The following is an 18,337-nucleotide window of genomic DNA, read 5'->3' as shown; positions in this document are numbered from 1 at the left end:
TTCATTATTTCTTAGTTAATCTTCATGTTTTATTCCTCAAGACGAATTACATTACTTTGCTCAACTACTAAGTTATCCCTTAGATAGGGCAGCTAGGTGGTGCAGTGGATAGAGCACCAGCCTTGAATTCAGGAGGACCAGAGTTCAAATTTGGTCTTAGACACTTAACTCTTCTTAGCTGTGTGACCCTGGGCAAGTCACTTAACCCCAGCCTCAAAAAAAAAAAAAAAAAGTTAGCTCTTGGTAATATCCTTCACATACATTTTTATTATTCTAATTACATAAAGTATACTTAGTAATCTGGTCTATTGTTGGAGCTATAGATTAATTTGAGAAATACAATTAACACAATGAATGCTTGAACACTAAAATTTTTCGTATTTTCTTTTTAATGTCTTTATCAACCTCCTCATTTCAAATAGGAAAATGAAATCCAAAATGACAAAAATAACTTTACCAAAAAACCTAATAAGGATAGTGGGCAGCAGGGATAGAAACAAAATACAACTTTCATAGGTGACGAAGGTACCCAACGGAAGTGGCTTGACTCCATCAAGCTGTAGAATCCTTGGAATTTTCTGAACCTCTCCTACCTAAGTACATGCCCATTCTCCATGTCTAGTAGGCCATAAATTACAACCAGCAGCAAATCCTTTATTATAAAGCTGAAATTTTACTCCAAGGGGCACAAGGAGCATCCCCTTTAATCTATTAAAGGTAGGTCCAACAAAACACAACCACAGGTAGACTCTTCCCCATCATATGAGGTGCCTGAGAACTTCCTGAAACAATTCTAGGGAAGACAAGACATTCCCCAACAGAGATGAAAAAGTCCCAGCCTGATCTATTCCCCAGAAGCAGGAGTAGGTACTCAAAGGTAAGGCCGGACTTTTAGCCTAGCATCCTAAGAGATACCCAGGAATAAATAGGGAAGATTCAGTATCCACTAGCCCTAGAAATTCTAGCATTTTACATATTGGGAAATGATGTGCTTAGTCATACAGATAGTTAAGTATCAGAGCTATTATCCTGTCCAATACTCTGCAATGAGCTGTCCCTTATTCTGTTCCTCATCAGGTCCCTTTGCCCTGCTTTCACTTAGCTCCAGGGGCAATGGCCTTCAGGTTGCTTGTCCGTGTAAGAATGTTGGGCACAAAGAGCAACCCAGAGGCCCGCTCAATGCTTTCAATAGGAACCAGGAAGCGTTCTAGTGGGATGTTCTCATCTACAGGAGCATTGGGCATCACATATGAACGGAGCTCGATCTGCCCCCCAGGAGCCTCTAGGATCAGCACCTTGAAGAAGTGGGTGGGGACCGCTACATTGTTCTTGCCAATCACCTGGTACTTCACATACATCTTCCCATCAGCTTCCCTCCTAGGCAGAACAGAAAAGACAGGGAAAAGCAGTGGATCAATAGAAATTCATGTGTGTCACAACAATGTCCCTAGTACACCCAGGTCTTTGCCCTCAAAATTTACAATCCAGTTAAGGCTGTCAACAAGCACTTATCTGATCCTTACTGTGTGCTGGGGACACAAAATTGGGCCCCAGGGAGCTCAGAGTGAGACAGGCAAAATTACATGCCAGCCACTATGTATAAACAAGATACATCCCTAGGGTGAACAGAGAATGATTTCAGAAGGAAAGACACCAAGATTAAGGAGGACTGGGAAGGATTTCTTGCAGAAAGGGGCTTTAATATGAAACCTGAAGGAAATCAGGGAAGCCAGGAGGGGGGCATGAGGAAGGATTCTAGCCATAGAGGTCAGTCAGTGAACTGACTGAATCAGGAGACGGAGCATCTCATATGAGGAACAAGAGGGCCAGTGTCCCTGAAAGGCAGAGAATGTGATGGGCTGGAGGGTGGGGGGATACTGGGGATAAAGAAAGGGGACAATCTAAAAAGCCAAATACCTGGGAAAAACGGGGATGAGGAGGACAGGGCATCATTTGAGAGCTGAGGAAAGGAAGGAAGGGAGGGTGTCAGGCTATCACGACAGCCTAGGGAGAGATGTTGTAAACGTACAGCAGGGCTTATCAAATGACTGAATGAGATGGGTGCGTGGTGAAAAGATTGCTGGAGGATGGTAACAAGGAATAGCTAAGTCCAGAAGAGATGATCAGCAACAGGTCATGGCAATTAGGTGGCACTGGAGGATAAAATACCAGCCCCAAAGTCAGGATGACCTAGATTCAAATTAAGCCTCAGCTGTAACTGGTCACTTAGCTCTGATTATCTCAAAAAAAAATAAAAGGATTTGGGATCTCATGGCAGAATTAGAGGTGAATGACGAGGTTGTGGTAAAAATAAAGGAATTCAGAGTTACTGAATATGGAAATAAATGGTATAGCTGAGGTGGGATTGAGGAGTAGGAGAATAAGGGGATTGAGCAAGTATCGATATGTATGTTGAATAAGAGTTAAAAGGAGATAAAGACTGAGCACTAGGAACTGAGGAAATAAAGTGCCTTGGAGATTGGCAGATAGCCCGCAGAATGCTGATTAGTTGTAATGCAAACTGAATGAACTTCAAAGGAGGGGCTACTCCATGATGGTGGTAAAGTCTGGAAGTAGCAATGGGCACAAGGAACATCCAGTTTCCCAGCCATGATTAGTAAGTGGTCAAGGAAGTTGGGAATACCAAGGCTCAGTGAGAGCAGGAAGTGAGGAACAAGAAAGGAAAAGGTATAAGATGAAAACTCCTCTGTTACCTAGTAGCAGATTACAGGATGCAGTGGAATTGTTGGGTAGCTTTAGAATGGTCGAGGGGAAAAGGGATTAAAGCAGCAGTCAGCAAAGGACCAAAAATGGGATGTGAGCAACAGCATCTGGAGGTTCAGAATCAATGGGAGATGGAAGAGGAATAGATAGGGAATTAGCATTTTTATAGCACTTATTACATGCCAGGCCCTGTGCAAAACGCTGTACAAATATTACCTCATAGGTGTACGTTAATCATCAAAGAATTAACACGATCTATAAGAGTTTGGTCTGAAAGTGAAGTTGATCTAGAACATCAGGAAGCAAAGGAAGTTGGAAAGCTTTGGGACAGGAGAAAGGTACTTAAGCAGAGGCAAGGTAAAAAGTGGCCCGAGAGTGCCGGAATGGCTGTTCCAGAAGCCTTTCTGGACGGGCCCAGATTTGGAAGGCAGCTGCGCTGTAGATGGTCAGCTTCAGTCTAGTTAAAGAGATAGGACACAGAATCCTAGATTCAGAAAAGAAATCAGGGATCACTGAGCCCAACCCATCTAAAGCCAAGATTTCACTGTGTGGGTGGTCTTCTCCTTGGAAGCAGATAACAACTCACCTGTTCTGCAATAGACAACAATTTTGTAGCATCAGGGCCAAAAAAAAGGTGATTGCTTACTTCAGGTGATGTTTTTTTCTGTACTTAGCTAGACTGGTACTAAGATAGGCCCTGCATTCAGAGCCTTTCCAGTTGGATAACATCTGTCAGCACTTGTACCCCCTAAGTAGATTTTAGACATAGCAGGTAAAGAACTGAACTTGGAGTCAGGACAGAACTGGGTTTGAATCCATGTGCTGATATTTGTCGGCTATTATATTAGGCAAGTTATATATCCTTTAGTTTTCACATCTGTAAAATGGGGATAATAGTAGCTACCCTTAAAGTAGCTATGAAAGCATTTTGCAATTCTTAAAAGTGTTACATAAATGTTCAGTGTTATTATAGGCTTCCAGATTCCATGAGTCTCTTCCATGCCACGATAAGGCACTTTGAAAACTTGAAGAAATAGTTGAAACAAAATACACAATTGGGTACACAGCAAAGGTCCCAGAGCATGGGTGTGGTCTAATTGGCAATGACCTAACAGTAGTTTTAGTTAATAATAACTATAAGCTAGTAGAGTTAACAAGACACATGTGGCTTTTGAAGAAACCAAAGATCCCTTTATAAGCTTTAAAAAATTATGCATATATTTTTTTTAATCAGCAAAAATATCTTTCCTTCTTCTCATGGCAACCCAGAGTTAAGAACCAAAAACAAAATTCATTAAAAATATGTATGATCAAGAAAAACAAATTTCTGCATTGGCCACATTGAAAAAGTGTCTTGTACTGTATTCAGTCATATACTTTTGAAAGGAGGTTTCATCATTAGTCTTTTGGGATTGTGACTGCTCATTCCACTGAGCAGAGTCCCTAATCATTCCAAAGTTCTTTTTACAATATCATTGTCATAGTAGAAACTATTCTCTTGATTTTGTTCACTCCATTTTATATCTGTTCATATAAGTTATCCTAGGCAGAATTCTCCAAAATCATCCCTTTCATAATCTCTTACAACTCAATAGTCTTCTATCATATAACTTGTTCAAGCATTCCACAATTTACATCCTCAGATTTCTATTCTTTGTCACCTCAAGAACAATATATATATATATATATATATATATATATATTTATATATATATGTTTTTATACATTTAAGAGTTTCTTTTGTTTAGGTGTAGTCCCTCCTTTAATCTATTCTCCAATTCCTCATAACTTCTTTATGTATTTATGTATAAATATACATATATGTATATATATATATAAAATATATACACGCATAAATACATAGAGAGATGCATGTGTGTGTATATTTTTTGATTACATCAGATAAAGTTTGGATCAAGTGTCACCTATTCCACCCACCCTTTTTGTTAGATTTGTGATTATATGATATTATATTATGTGATTATATAGATTGTGCACCCTGATTATTTGACATCCTTTCCCCTAATACCTTACCCGTAGTATTTTTCTCTCCCCCTTTATACTTTTTTCTTAAGATCTAGATATACACCGCCACTTTGATATCTTGTCTAATTAGACTGCCTCCTCCCTCTTTGCTGATTGTAGGATTCCGTACAAGACATAGGTATCATCTTCCTATATTTGAATGTAAATAGCTCATCCTTGTTTAGTGCATTTTAACTGTTTAATCATATTCACTTTTTTATGACCTTTTAATTCTTGTGCTTGAACTTCAAGATTTTTATGTAGACCTGGTGTTTTTATCCAAAATGCTTGGAAGGCCACTATTTCATTAAGGTTCAATTTTTTCCCCATAGGATTAAACTCCATTATATGGGCTAAGTTCTTGGCTGAAAGTTTATATCTTTTGCTTTCTGAAATGGCATAAGCAATACAAACTCTCTGCTCCTTTGTAGAAGTGGCTGCTAAATCCTATATCTTTTAACTGTGGCTCTTCAGTATTTGATTTTTTTTTTTTTTCCTGGTTGCCTGTAGTAGTATCAGCCATACTGTTCCTGGGAGTTTTCATTGGGTGATTTCTTTCAGGAAATGACTAGTGAATTCTATTTTCACCTTATACACTGGTTCTAAGAGATCTAGACAGTTTTTTTTGTTTGTTTGTTTGTTTTAAAGATTTCTTTGGTAATGCCTTTCAAGTATTCCAATGATTTTTTTTCCCTCTTGGATTTGTTTCTCAAGGTAGTTGTTATTGCTAAGAAACACCTTAAAATTTCTTCAATTTTCTTCCCCCAAGCTTTTGATTTTTGTTATTTCTCGTTTCAATGAGTGATTAGCCTTTATTGGTTGTTATTTGGTTCATTCTGATTTTTAGGGAGTTTGGTGCTTGTGCAGTTTTGTACCTCTTATGCCAAGCTGTTTTATTTTCTTTCCAACTGTTTCTTAACTTTTAACTTTTTTTTCCTCTAGAGTTCTCATGTAATTTATAAAAAAAATTTTATACTCTTTTTAAAACTTATACTTTAATCTCTTCTAGGAATTAATTGTGACCATACTGTACTTTTCTTTGAGGCTTTGCTTGCAAATGTTTTATGTCATTCTCTTTTAGGTTTTGTGACTTGAGCATTCTTGTAACCATAATAGTTTATGACAGGATTTTTTCTGTTTACTCATTTTTCTTACCCTACTTTCTGATTTTATATTTGACATTAGAACTGAACTCTATGTATTTCCAGAGGGAAGGTCTAAGCTGGTCTTATGACTGCTTTCTTAAGGAATTGAGTGTTGTGTCATTTCAAGATCTCAGAGTTCCCAACATGGTCTGATCCAGAACAAAGTCTGATTGTTTTCCCTGTCCTTCATTTGCAGAGCTGGGATTTAAGTTCCTGATCTGGATTTGGGTCTGAATAAGAGCAGATTGCTGCTATACTCAGTTACTCTCACCCACCTGAGAAGCTGTTGAGTTAAGGGAACAGAACTGCAGGTTTCCTTTTGGTCTTGAATTTCTCCTGGTTATTCCTCTATAGCTTTTACAGTGCTAGAAGCTGATAATGAAACTTTACTCTGCTCCCAGGATCTGAGCTACAACAGGACCCTATGACTGTTCCCTACCATATAGAATCAGTTCTCAACATTGGTCTGTCCTAGATCTGTGACTCTTGTGAGCCAGAGTTTTCAAAGTTTTTCATTTTGTGAATTTTAACTTTGCAAGTTCTAAAAGCAGTTACATGCAAAATGGCTAATCCTTCCACGTTTGATACTGCTTCACACATGGATTTTAAAAGTTTTTCAAACATCAAATGTCTTTTTCTGCCTTTTTTAATCTAATTTTTTGTTTTTGTCTCTGAAAGGGTCAATTCTTTTTGTCTTTACATTTGGTATAATAGTTTTTCTATATACCCACTCTTCCCATTAGTGTATATAATGAAAGGAGAATGTCACCTGGGTAATCTGAGATTTAAAGTTACACATCTGCTTCATATTGAGTAACTGTAATGTATTGATTAGTCTTGCATTTGCATCATTATATAAACAGAGTTAAGGGGTAGAAGTATTGTGAAATAGTGTCATAATAGGATCAATAGGAACTCAGATCCCCTTCACTTACTCCCCATTAAAGTTTTAAAATTTAACATTTTAAAGAGAAATAAGGAGAATCACCTGGAAAATCCTTTATCTAGCCCATAAATTCTGCAGAAATCCTGAAATAGATAACATGGACTAGAGGAAAAAGAGAGAAACAAGGAGAAAGACAGATAGTGTGTGTGTGTGTTTAATCATTTTCAGTCTTAACTTTTTGTGACCCCTTCTGGGGTTTTCTTGGCAAAGATACTGAAATTGTTTGCTATTTCCTTCTCCAGCTCATTTTATTTATGAGAAAACTAAAAAAAACAGGATTAAATGACTCACAGAGTGCCAGAGACTGAGGTTAAATTCAAACTCAGATCTTCCTGACTTCCAGGCCTGGGAATTCTATTCACTAAGCCACAAAACTGCACCTTAGTGGAAAGTGTGGTTCAAAGTAACTTCACAACAAGAGGCTCCAAGCAGAACTCAGCAAGGGAGAGGCCTACAGCCCAGAAGTGGGCCTGAGCCAGTGGCAGAAAGAGAACCCTAGCCAGAGTACATGTGAGAGAAGCCCTCCCACCTTTGGGAGGAGCCCAAGCAAAGGGAGAGGGGCTTCTAGAAAAATCTAGCTCAGAGGTAGCTGAGAGCCCAGTGGCAGAAGTCATTCCCTGAAGCAAGAGAAAGGGGCAAAAACTCAAAAGTACAAGAGCAAAACTTGACCTAAGCACAGCCTCGACCCTATCTAGACACTGTGGCTGCAATGAAGAACCAAGAAAAGTGAATTGATGAGAAATTCTGCCCAAAATAGAACCAAATACCCTGAAAATTAGAATGAGTCAAATAAAAACGACTCAACAAGACGATAAAGACCATGAAAACAAAATCAAAAGATTGAAGAAAAGAATATATAATATTTTTTAAATTACCTGGAAAAAAAGTCAAGGGAAAATAATCCAAGAATTATCAGATTATTATGATTGCTCATGGGAAGATTTGGAGGAATTATAAATGAAAACTCACTGCTTACAACTCTTAGAACACAAAGGGGGAAAAATAGAGAGACTTGACCAGCTATTTTCTCAACGAAACAACAAAATGAAAACTTCCAGGAATATCGTAGTTAAAATGCAGAGCTTCCAGGTCAGGAAAAAAAATACTTAAATTAGTCAAAAAAGAAAATATTAACACCATCAAGGAGATACAGTAAGGCTTACAAAAGGTTTGGTGGCTGTGATTGAAAAGCTAGGACTATTCCAAAAGACAAGATATGAAGGTTCAAAATCAAGAATAAACTATACAGAAAAATTAAATATAATACTGTAAGGAAAAATGAATCTTTAATAAAATAGAGGATTTGTGAATAAAAATAGCAATCTAATCTTTGACAAACCCAAAGATCCCAAATTTTGGGATAAGAATTCAATATTTGACAAAAACTGCTGGGAAAACTGGAAATTAGTATGGCAGAAACTAGGCATGGATCCACATTTAACACCACATACTAAGATTAGATCAAAATGGGTCCAAGGTTTAGGCATAAAGAACGAAATCATAAATAAATTGGAGGAACATGGGATGGTTTACCTCTCAGACTTGTGGAGGAGGAAGGAGTTTGTGTCCAAGGGAGAACTAGAGACCATTATTGATCACAAAATAGAACATTTTGATTACACCAAATTAAAAAGTTTCTGCACAAACAAAACTAATGCAAACAAGATTAGAAGGGAAGTAACAAATTGGGAAAAAATTTTTACAGTTAAAGGTTCTGATAAAGGCCTCATCTCCAAAATATACAGAGAATTGACTTTAATTTATAAGAAATCAAGCCATTCTCCAATTGATAAATGGTCAAAGGATATGAACAGACAATTTTCAGATGATGAAATTAAAACTATTTCCACTCATATGAAAGAGTGTTCCAAATCACTATTGATCAGAGAAATGCAAATTAAGACAACTCTGAGGTATCATTACACACCTGTCAGATTGGCTAAGATGACAGGAACAAATAACGATGAATGTTGGAGGGGCTGTGGGAAAACTGGGACACTGATGCATTGTTGGTGGAGTTGTGAAAGAATCCAACCATTCTGGAGAGCAATCTGGAATTATGCCCAAAAAGTTATCAAAATGTGCATACCCTTTGACCCAGCCATACTACTACTGGGCTTATACCCCAAGGAACTACTAGAGAAGGGAAAGGGTCCTGTATGTGCCAAAATGTTTGTGGCAGCCCTTTTCATAGTGGCTAGAAGCTGGAAGATGAATGGATGTCCATCAATTGGAGAATGGTTGGGTAAACTATGGTATATGAATGTTATGGAATATTATTGTTCTATAAGAAATGACCAACAGGAGAAATACAGAGAGGCTTGGAGAGACTTACATCAACTGATGCTGAGTGAAACGAGCAGAACCAGAAGATCATTATACACTTCAACAATGATACTGTACGAGGATGTATGCTGATGGAAGTGGATTTCTTCAACATAGAGAAGAACTAATCCAATTCCAATTGATTAATGATGGACAGAATCAGCTACATCCAGAAAAGGAACACTGGGAAATGAATGTAAACTGTTATTTTTACCTTTGAATCCAATTCTTCCTGTGCAACAAAAAATTCGGTTCTACACACATATATTGTATCTAAATTATACTGTAATATATTTAACATATATAAGACTGCTTGCCATCTGGGGGAGGGGGTTGGGGGAGGAAGGGAAAAAATCTGAATAGAAGTGCAAGGGATAATGTTGTAAAAAATTACCCATGCATATGTACTGTCAAAAAATGTTATAATTATAAAATAAAATAAAAAATTAAAAAATATATATATAATAATCAAAGTTTAAAAAAAAAATAAAATAAAATAAAATAGAGGATTTGCAAGTATTATGAATGAAAAAAGTAAAACTGAACAAACATCCTGAAATATAAACAAAAGACCCAAGAGAAACATAGAAAAGTTCACCTATTTGTACAAATGGAAAACAGCTGGGAATGAAAAGTCTTCTTCTTTAAAACCTACTATCTTAAAGGCTATAGAGAAAGATAAATATGACAAAAAAGACTTTATGTAGTTCTTCTCTTCCCCCTTCCCCTCCATTAATGGTTGCAAAAGAACATAATTGGGAAGGACAGGGAACTATTCTAAGTGGTGAAAGAATCACTACCATATAAAATGAAAAGTATTTAAACATGAAGGAACAAAGAGAAAGGGTACCCCATTTTCTTCTAAACAGAATAAAAAATTAGTTATACAAAGATTAGGGTATAGAAAGTCATTAATCTCAAAGGGATAATAGGAGAAGATAAGAACAAGGGAGAAGAGAAGTAAGGAAACAATCATAACAAAAATAAACTCTGATATCAAAGAGAGTTGAGGGGGAGAAAAGATTACAAAGAAAAGAAGAGTAAAACCTTGGGATCAAAGATGCGGCAAAGAAAAGAAATGCTGCAACAGGGTGGGGGAAAGGCTCTCCCTTTTATAGAAAACAAATACCAAGCAAACTCAGTTTCTTTGACCACATTCCTCTTCTTTATAAAAATGGGAGTGGAGACAAAAAGAGGAATAAGTATAAAAGAACAGAACAGAGGAAAATATACAATTAAGCATAAACAAGAATAGGGTTAACTCAATCATAAAATGAAAAGAGAACAGAATGAATAAGAAAACAGAATCCAAGAACAGTTGTTTACAGGAAACATACTTAAAATATAAATGTCCACCTAGAGTCAAAATGAGGGATTAGAATGAAAATAATTTTGCTTCAGTTGAACTATAAACAAATCCACCAGTAATAATCATGATTTCAGGTAAAGGTAGAGGAAATATAGACGTGAAAAAAAAGAAAGATTACATTTAAAAGCACTGTAACAAATCAATGGCAACACACATACTATATAGTAAAGCATCTAAACACTTCAAAGGACAAGATAACTGAATTAAAGAGAGAAACATAATAAAATTATAATACTAATACAACATACTACTTATAGGCCTAGACAGATAAAACAAGAAAAAGAATAAGTATCTGAAGAGAACTTTGGAAAAATTAGGAAAAACATCTTCCCAGGGTTGTAATAAAATAAATTTCTTCAGTGAAATAATATTTGTAAAACACTTAGCACAGAGTTCACATATTAGGTACCATAGAAATGCTACTTATCACTGTAATTATTAATCTCTATTACTCAATGAGAATAGAAAGTAATTTATAAACTTCATCTGTGCATGTTACCTTTACAAAAGTTGACCATATATTGGGTCAAAAAGACTTCAATAAAAAATGTAGAAAAGTGCTAAACATCATTTGCTGATCACAACTAAAGCTTTTGAAGAAAGGTAAAGAACTGAAGACTAACAAATTATAGAAACCATAACATTTCACAGAAAATCATAATAAAATACTAAAATTCATGAAATGTAGCAAAAATATTTCTTAAAAGAAAATTTATATCTTCAAATGCAACTGAAAAAAGAGAAAGAATAAATGATTTGGACACAAATCTAAACAACCTGAATAAGAACATATCGACCTCCTCCAACTCACCAAAACAATAGAAATTTTAAGAATTAAGGAAATGATTAATAAAGTGTAAAGTTAAAAAATATCCAATTGATAAATAATACTAGCACTTATTTTTTCTAATAACTAATCTGATGTAAAAAGGAGAAAGGGAAATCAAAACTATTTTTGTTTACCAAAAACATTTCACAATTGAATAGAAAATCAAGGGAATTATCAGAAGCTATTTTGCCTAACTTTAAGCTAATCAAACTGATCACTTAAAAGGAACATGGATGAATATTTACCAAAAAATGTAAACTATGCATATAAATCAACCTAAAAATAGTTTAAATAACTCAAATATAATAAAAAGAAATTATACAAGCTATAAAAAACTCCAAAAGGAAAAATAATCAAAATTAGATGATTTGATATATAACTTAAATATAAAACATATAAATATAAATAAACAAATTAGAGGGGCAAAGAAATTACCTCTCAAATCTATAAATAAGGGAAGAGTTCCTGACCAAACAAGAAACAGGGTGGTTCGTATAAGAAAAAATAGACAATTTTAATTATAAAAATTTTAAATTTTTTTGCACAAATATAAATCAACTAAAAAAATCCCCCCTGCCCAGGCAGGCTGGGGTTAAGTGACTTGCCCAGGGTCACACAGCTAGGAAGTGTTAAATGTCTGAGACCATATTTGAACTTGGGTCCTCCTAAATTCAAGGCTGCCCCCTAACTGTGCCACCTAGCTACCCCCTAACTCAACTAAAATTTGAAGGGTAATCCGTAACTGTGAAAAATAAAGATCTCATATCCAAGAAATGCAAGGAATTGGTTCAAATTTATAAGACTCCCAATAGAGAAATGGTCAATGAATATAAACAGTTTTATGAATATAAACAGTTTCAATGGACCCAAATTATCAACCACTTTATGAAAAAATGCTCAAAATCACTATTAGAGAAATGCAAAAAAGAAAAATGAAAACCACTGGCAGGGCTGCAGGAATATATGCACACTAATATACAGTATTGTTGATGAAGTTGGGAATTGATCTAACCATTCTGAAAAGCAATTTGTAACTATGCTTCAAAAGTTACTAAACTGTGCTAAACTAAACTATTATTATAACACTATTAGACCTATATTACCCTAAAGAAATCAAAGAAAAAACTAAAAGATTCATCTGTTCAAAAATATTTATAGTCAATCTCTTCATAGTAATCAAAATTTGAAAATTAAGTGCATGGCCACCTACAGGAGAACAGTTAAACAAATTGTGAATTATAAATGTAATAGAATATTACTGTATCATAATGATGAAATGGACACTTGAGAAAACTAGAAAGATTGATATAGACAGACATTGGTATTGAGAATTAATTTATGCAATGACAACAACGTTATGAGGAAAAATAAATTGAATTAATTTAGAATTCTGATCAATGCAAAGATAAATCCTAGGTCCAGAGAATTTTAAGATGAAATATGCGACGTACTTCTGTCTCAGAGGCAATGGACTGAAAATGAAGAGATGTATATTTTTTGGACATGGCCAACATGGGAATTTATTGGGCTGGACTATGCAAGTCTCTTACAAGGTTTTTCCTTTCTTCCCCTCTCCCCCTTGGTTCATTGTTGGGGAGAGGGAAAGGAACAATGAAAGGGAAAGATAACAAATGCTTTTATGTTTAAAAAAAAAAAAAAAAAGAAGCAGCACCAGCTATGTACACCTTTTGATCCAGCAGTCTCACTACTGGGTCTGAATTCCAAAAAAATAATAATGAAGAGAAAAGGACCCACATTTGCAATGTTTGTAGCAGCTCTTTTTGTTGTAGCTAAAAACTGGAAATTGAGTGGCTGCCCATCAACTGGGGAACAGCTGAATAAGTTTTGGTGTATGAATGTTACACAGTATTATTGTTCTCTAAGAAATGATGACCAAACTGATTTCAGAAAGACTGGGAAAACCTTACATGTACTAATGCTGAGTGAAGTGAGCAGAACCAAGAGAATATCGTATACAGTAATAAGATTATATGATGATCAATTCTGATGGACGTGGCTCTTTTCAACTTTGGCATGACTCAGGCCAATTCCAAAAGACATGGGATTGTTGAGACTGAATGCAAATAAAAACATAGTATTTTCACCTTTTTTTCCCCCTTTTGTTTGCTTTTTTTTTTTTTTTTTTTGGTGACGCATATGGAAATATGTTTAGAAGAATTGCACATATTTAACTTAATTTAATTTAATATTTAACATATTTATCAGATTGCCTGCTGTCTTGGGAAAGAAAGAGAAGAAAAGAGAGGGAGAAAGATCTGGAACACAAGATTTTGCAAAGGTGAATGTTGAAATCTGCCTGTATTTGGAAAATATAAAATACTATTTTTAAAATATTAAAGAAAAATAAAGGACCCCTAAATTCACGCTCTTTTTGTAGTGGCAAGGAATTGGAAATTGAGTGATTGCCCATCAGTTGGGGAAAAGCTAAATGAGTTTATGTAATGGAATATTGTTCTAAAAGAAATGATGAGCAAGCTGATTTCAGAAAAGCCTAGAAAGACTTACATGAAGTGATGCTTAGTGAAGTGAGAACCAGAAGAACAGTGTACACAGTAACAAGATTATGTGATAATCAAATGTGATGGACTTGGCTCTTTCTCAACAATGCAGTAAATTCAAGGCAATTCCACAAGACTTGAAATGGAAAATGCCAATTGCATCCAAACAGAGAACTATGGAGACTGAATGTGAATCAAAGCCTAGCATTTTCACTTTATTTTTTTCTTTCTCATGTTTCTTTTTTCCCTTTTGGGCTCATTTTTCTTGCACAACATAACAAATATGGAAATATGTTTAAAAGAATTATACATGTTTAACCTGTATCAGAAAGGGAGAAAAATATGCTATACAAAGTCTTACCAAAAAAAGTTGAAAACTGTTTTTACATGTATTTTGGAAAAAAAATACTATTAAAAAAAATAAAATAATATCCTTATTGTGAATACCGATTTTGTGTAAATGGGAAGCATGCTGCTTGGGGTTCAAGAGCTACAGGGGTAAGAAGAATGTAATCTCCCCAAAAGTTATCCCTAGCCATATTAAGAATCTGAATTGTAGAATCTTTTTCAGGAATACTCCAGAAAGTGGTTAAAACAGACAAAATAATTTGATGGGGAAATCAAGAAAAAACAGACAAAGAAGATGGTCAATATGGACTAAATTTTTAAGAAAACTAGAGAATCTAAGAGGCAGGGAAGGGGAAGAAGCGAGTTCAAGCAATGTGGTGATAAAGCCTGGGAGAACCATGGAAAATCATTTAGTAAGGAGGCCATTTTGGTTGGACCACAGAGAGTATGAAGGGGAACAAGGAGTAAGGCTGTAAAGGTATGATGGAGCTATGATATAGTTTTATATGTCAAACAGAAAAGGTTAAATATGTTCCTAAAGGCAAGAGGGAACCACTGGGGCTTTGGAGAAATGAAGTGCCAAGGTCATATCTGGGCTTTAGGAAAATGACTTTGGAAACTAAGGGGAGGATGAATTGCAGAGGAGAGACACTTCAGGCAAAGAGATTAATTAAGAAGATGCTGAAATAATAGCTGACGTTTATATGGTACTTTAAAAGTTTATAAATATTGTAAATGTTTTATCTTATTTATTTGATCATTATAACCATCCTGGGAGGTAGGTCTTATTATCAACTCCATTTTATAGATGAGGAAACGGAAGCTGATAGAGGTTAAATGACTTCCTCAAAGTCAGACAGCTAGTAGACATCTCAGGCAGGATTTTAACTACAGTCTTTCAGTTCAAGTCTAGCAGTCTATTCACTCTGGCACCCAGCTGCCTCAAATTTTGTGGAGGTAAAATCGATCAGTCTTTGAGATTTTGTAGCAAGGTACCTAGAAGAAGGGGGAGCCCTCCACAAGGCTAATGAATATACACAAGTATCTGGCTTCTCAGCATAGAAGCTGGGCTTACACCCACAGTTTGGGGTCAGGACCTGGATGATGCTCTAGCAAAGGAAAGTGAGAAGCATCCAGACAGTAGAAAAACCAGGAAAGACAGAGTCCAAGTCCCAAAGATCAGAAAAGATAATGTTCAACAAGCCAAATGCCATAGAGAACTCAAGGAAAAGCTGAAGCAATTTAGAGACACCAGTAATCAGATGAGAGGGTTTTTTTTTTTTTATGAAAGGTTAGGTCAGTAGCCAGATTACAAGGAATTAAAACATGAGAAGAAATGGAAAAAGTTGTAGAGCTTTTTCCAGGACATTATTGGCCAAAAAAGGGAGGAATACTTCACTTGACCGCTATGGAGAGGATATTTTTAAGGATGGGGGAGATACTAGCATGTTTGTAGATAGAAGAAAGGGAGTCAATAAATGAGATGACAGACAGAGCTTGAGAGGGGGACAAAACTGTTGAGGGGAGAGAGAGGAAGAAATGGAATCACAGGTACCAATTTCAGAATTGGTCTTTTCCAGAAATACCACTTCCTTAACCAGAAGATTCAAACAAGAGCAATAATGACACAAGAGCTGGCTATACATAAAGGAGAGAAAACAAAACTGAGAGCCAAATGGGTGGGGGAATGGTAGGAAAAGATTTGGAACAATGCTCAAGAGGGAGAAAACCATCCAAGAGGGAAGAACAAAAAAAGGAGGGTAAGTACGGCCCAAGTGAGTTAGAATAACAGATTCATGGTGGACTCAGAATAGCTGAGAATGGGGAAAAAACATAAGGCTGGGACACAGCAAGGCAAGAGCATCACACAGGGGAGGAGGGACTGAGAGGACACTGTCTGGTTCAACTAGTTAACTTTTGTTGTTGTTCAATCATTTCAAACTCTTCATAACCCTATTTGGGGTTTTCTTGGCAAAGATACAGTGTCAGTGTTTGAGGCTGGATTCAAACTCACAAAAGGGGAATCTTCCTGACTCCAGGGGCAAGACTAGGAGGGGAAGACAGTGGAGGTTAAACAGGAGTGGTGGTGATGTGGTGGGACATTGAGGGACTAAAAAGTCACAGTAAAGATGAAGATGAGAGAGAGGCAGAGAGAGAAAGGGGGAAACAATAGGTTATAATTCAGTAGAGCAGCTTCTGAATTCTTGATTCTGGAAGTGGAATTTATGAGCAGTGGTGAGATTGAGGGTTTAACCATTTGTGTGTATGTGGGTGAAGCGGATGGTTTGACTAAGTCCATACCCACAGCACAATCTGGCATTCTCTATAAGCAGTCCCTCCATCTGGGCATTCTACAGGATTGATCAACAAATATCCCCGGGCAGACCTACCTGTTGACTTACAGAGGGCACTGTGGACTAGATACTCAGACCAGCAAATGACACCTGCATGTACTACAGGGTGGTGAGTTTAGAGGAAAGGGGAAGACTGGGGATAGTGGGGAGCCTAAATGGGACTGGATGCAAAAGGTCAGCATCTCTCCCCCTTATTTGAGACAAAGTCACCTTGGCTTCCTCCTTTCCCCAGGGAGCTCACCTGGGTAGGAAGAGAGGACCAGTGCAGACATAGACATTGTGATAAGTCTGGGTCAAACTTCTGCAGTACTTTTCCAAATTGTTCCAGGCGTTCTGATTTAGGTGGGGGACCTAAAAGAGAAAAAACACAGAGAGGGAGCCAAGTTGGAATGTCCTACGATTTCAGTCACATCCCCATTTCTTGTCTTGAGCACCGAAAGAAATGGCGAAGCACTACTTGGTACTTGGCAGGTCTGAGGGTGAAAATGGTCTTGCAGACGTCCTGTAATTGGAAGTATTCCTGTAATTGGAAGTATTATTTCCAGTTTATCCCATGCAAAGCTTGTCTGTAGGCAGCTGCTTGCATGCTGACTTAGCACTCCTGCTTGTCTTTCTTTTCCACGAGTTTAGCAGTGCCTGGCACACACCTAGCTTACAGTAGGTGCTTAATAAGTGCTCGAAGACCGACCCACGCAAACAAACATAAACCAGGGTGATGACTAGAGTCGCTCCACTCTAGAGCAGAGCCAAGTCCTTTCACCTCTGCATCCATAATCCCCAGGAAATTCTGGGGCACTGGCCTCCTCATTTCACCAACGGGCAAACCCTAGGAAAAATGGGCTTTTGTAAGGGTCCGCGGTAAAGACCGACCCGTAAGCCCAGTCAGGAGCTTAGATCCCGGCCGGCCGCGCTAACTGAAGTCCCTGAGGAAACCCCCCACCCCCTTTCCTGGCGTTGTACAAACAGGGCTGGGGGCGGGGCCCCGGGCTCTGGTCTCGGACCTGCGGAGCCACGTTGCTCAGGTAGAAGGTGTCGTCCATGGCCTTCTGGCTCCACCGGTGGTTGGCGGCTGCCGCCAAATGGCCGCGGTCGAAGCCGCTGCCCCGGTAGTCGGCGTTGGTCGCCCGGTGGTAGACGTGCACCGAGTCGTCCTCCTGGAAGCCGCAGGTCTGGCGGTCGCCGGGGCCCCGCAGCCGCTCGGGCTTCAGTTGCTCGATGACCCACAGGGCGCTCCGGCTGCGCGAGTCGTAGCACAGCACGTAGGACTCCCGGCTCTTGAGTTGCGCCAGCCCCGGCAGCCCGTACTTGGCTAGCTCGCCCGGGCCCCCGGCTGGCACCACGGGCCCCGCGGCCGCTGCCGCCACAGGCAGCACGGGTAGCCGGCTCCAGAGCCCTCCCACTCCAGGGCTAGTTTTCCTGTTCATCCAACCCACGGCCCCCGCTCCCAAGCCGGCCCCGAGGGCCAGGGACAGCCCCGGGACCAGCCAGCGGCCCGCCAGCATGTCTCCCGCCAGGCGTCTCAAGCCTCTCCAACAGCAAGAACGCTTCGACCTTCGCGGCTCTGCCCGCGCCACGGACGTCGTTCTTAAAGGGGCTACGGCCCCTGGCGCCTACCTATTGTGCGTTCCGAAGGGGGTCGCTCGGCAGCCCGGAAATTCCGGGATCCTCGAGAGGGAGGCTGACTCTAACATGTCTCTTACTGTTGGGTGTTGACCTTTTAAGAATTTGGTTTAGGCTCTAGTCACCTGCTACC

At 38.1% G+C, this 18,337-nt stretch overlaps 1 protein-coding gene across 1 annotated transcript; it reads right to left on the bottom strand.

The window, feature by feature from the left end:
• Positions 1-371: 371 nt before the first annotated feature.
• Positions 372-18,294, bottom strand: ENDOG (endonuclease G). The gene is made up of 3 exons (XM_074284929.1): positions 17,586-18,294; positions 16,826-16,935; positions 372-1,377 (listed from the first exon to the last, which is right to left on the bottom strand). The coding sequence occupies exons 1-3, from the start codon at positions 18,084-18,086 to the stop codon at positions 1,095-1,097; spliced, it is 894 nt and encodes a 297-aa protein (XP_074141030.1). The 5' UTR covers positions 18,087-18,294; the 3' UTR covers positions 372-1,094.
• Positions 18,295-18,337: the final 43 nt, after the last annotated feature.

Source organism: Sminthopsis crassicaudata, chromosome 2 (assembly GCF_048593235.1).
Source record: "Sminthopsis crassicaudata isolate SCR6 chromosome 2, ASM4859323v1, whole genome shotgun sequence".
Taxonomy (NCBI): Eukaryota; Metazoa; Chordata; class Mammalia; order Dasyuromorphia; family Dasyuridae; genus Sminthopsis; species Sminthopsis crassicaudata.
The sequence above is the reverse complement of the archived record's forward strand: the minus strand, read 5'-3'. Positions and strand labels throughout refer to the sequence as shown.

Bases quoted from the DNA above. Each gene is read 5' to 3' on its own strand.
- ENDOG (XM_074284929.1), bottom strand. From the start codon at position 18,086: ATGCTGGCGGGCCGCTGGCTGGTCCCGGGGCTGTCCCTGGCCCTCGGG. The intron at 16,936-17,585 runs GTCCGAGACCAG...TTTCTCTTTTAG, and splicing joins TGAGCAACGTGGCTCCGCAG to GTCCCCCACCTAAATCAGAA. The intron at 1,378-16,825 runs GTGAGCTCCCTG...TGTTCTGCCTAG, and splicing joins GGTCCTCTCTTCCTACCCAG to GAGGGAAGCTGATGGGAAGA.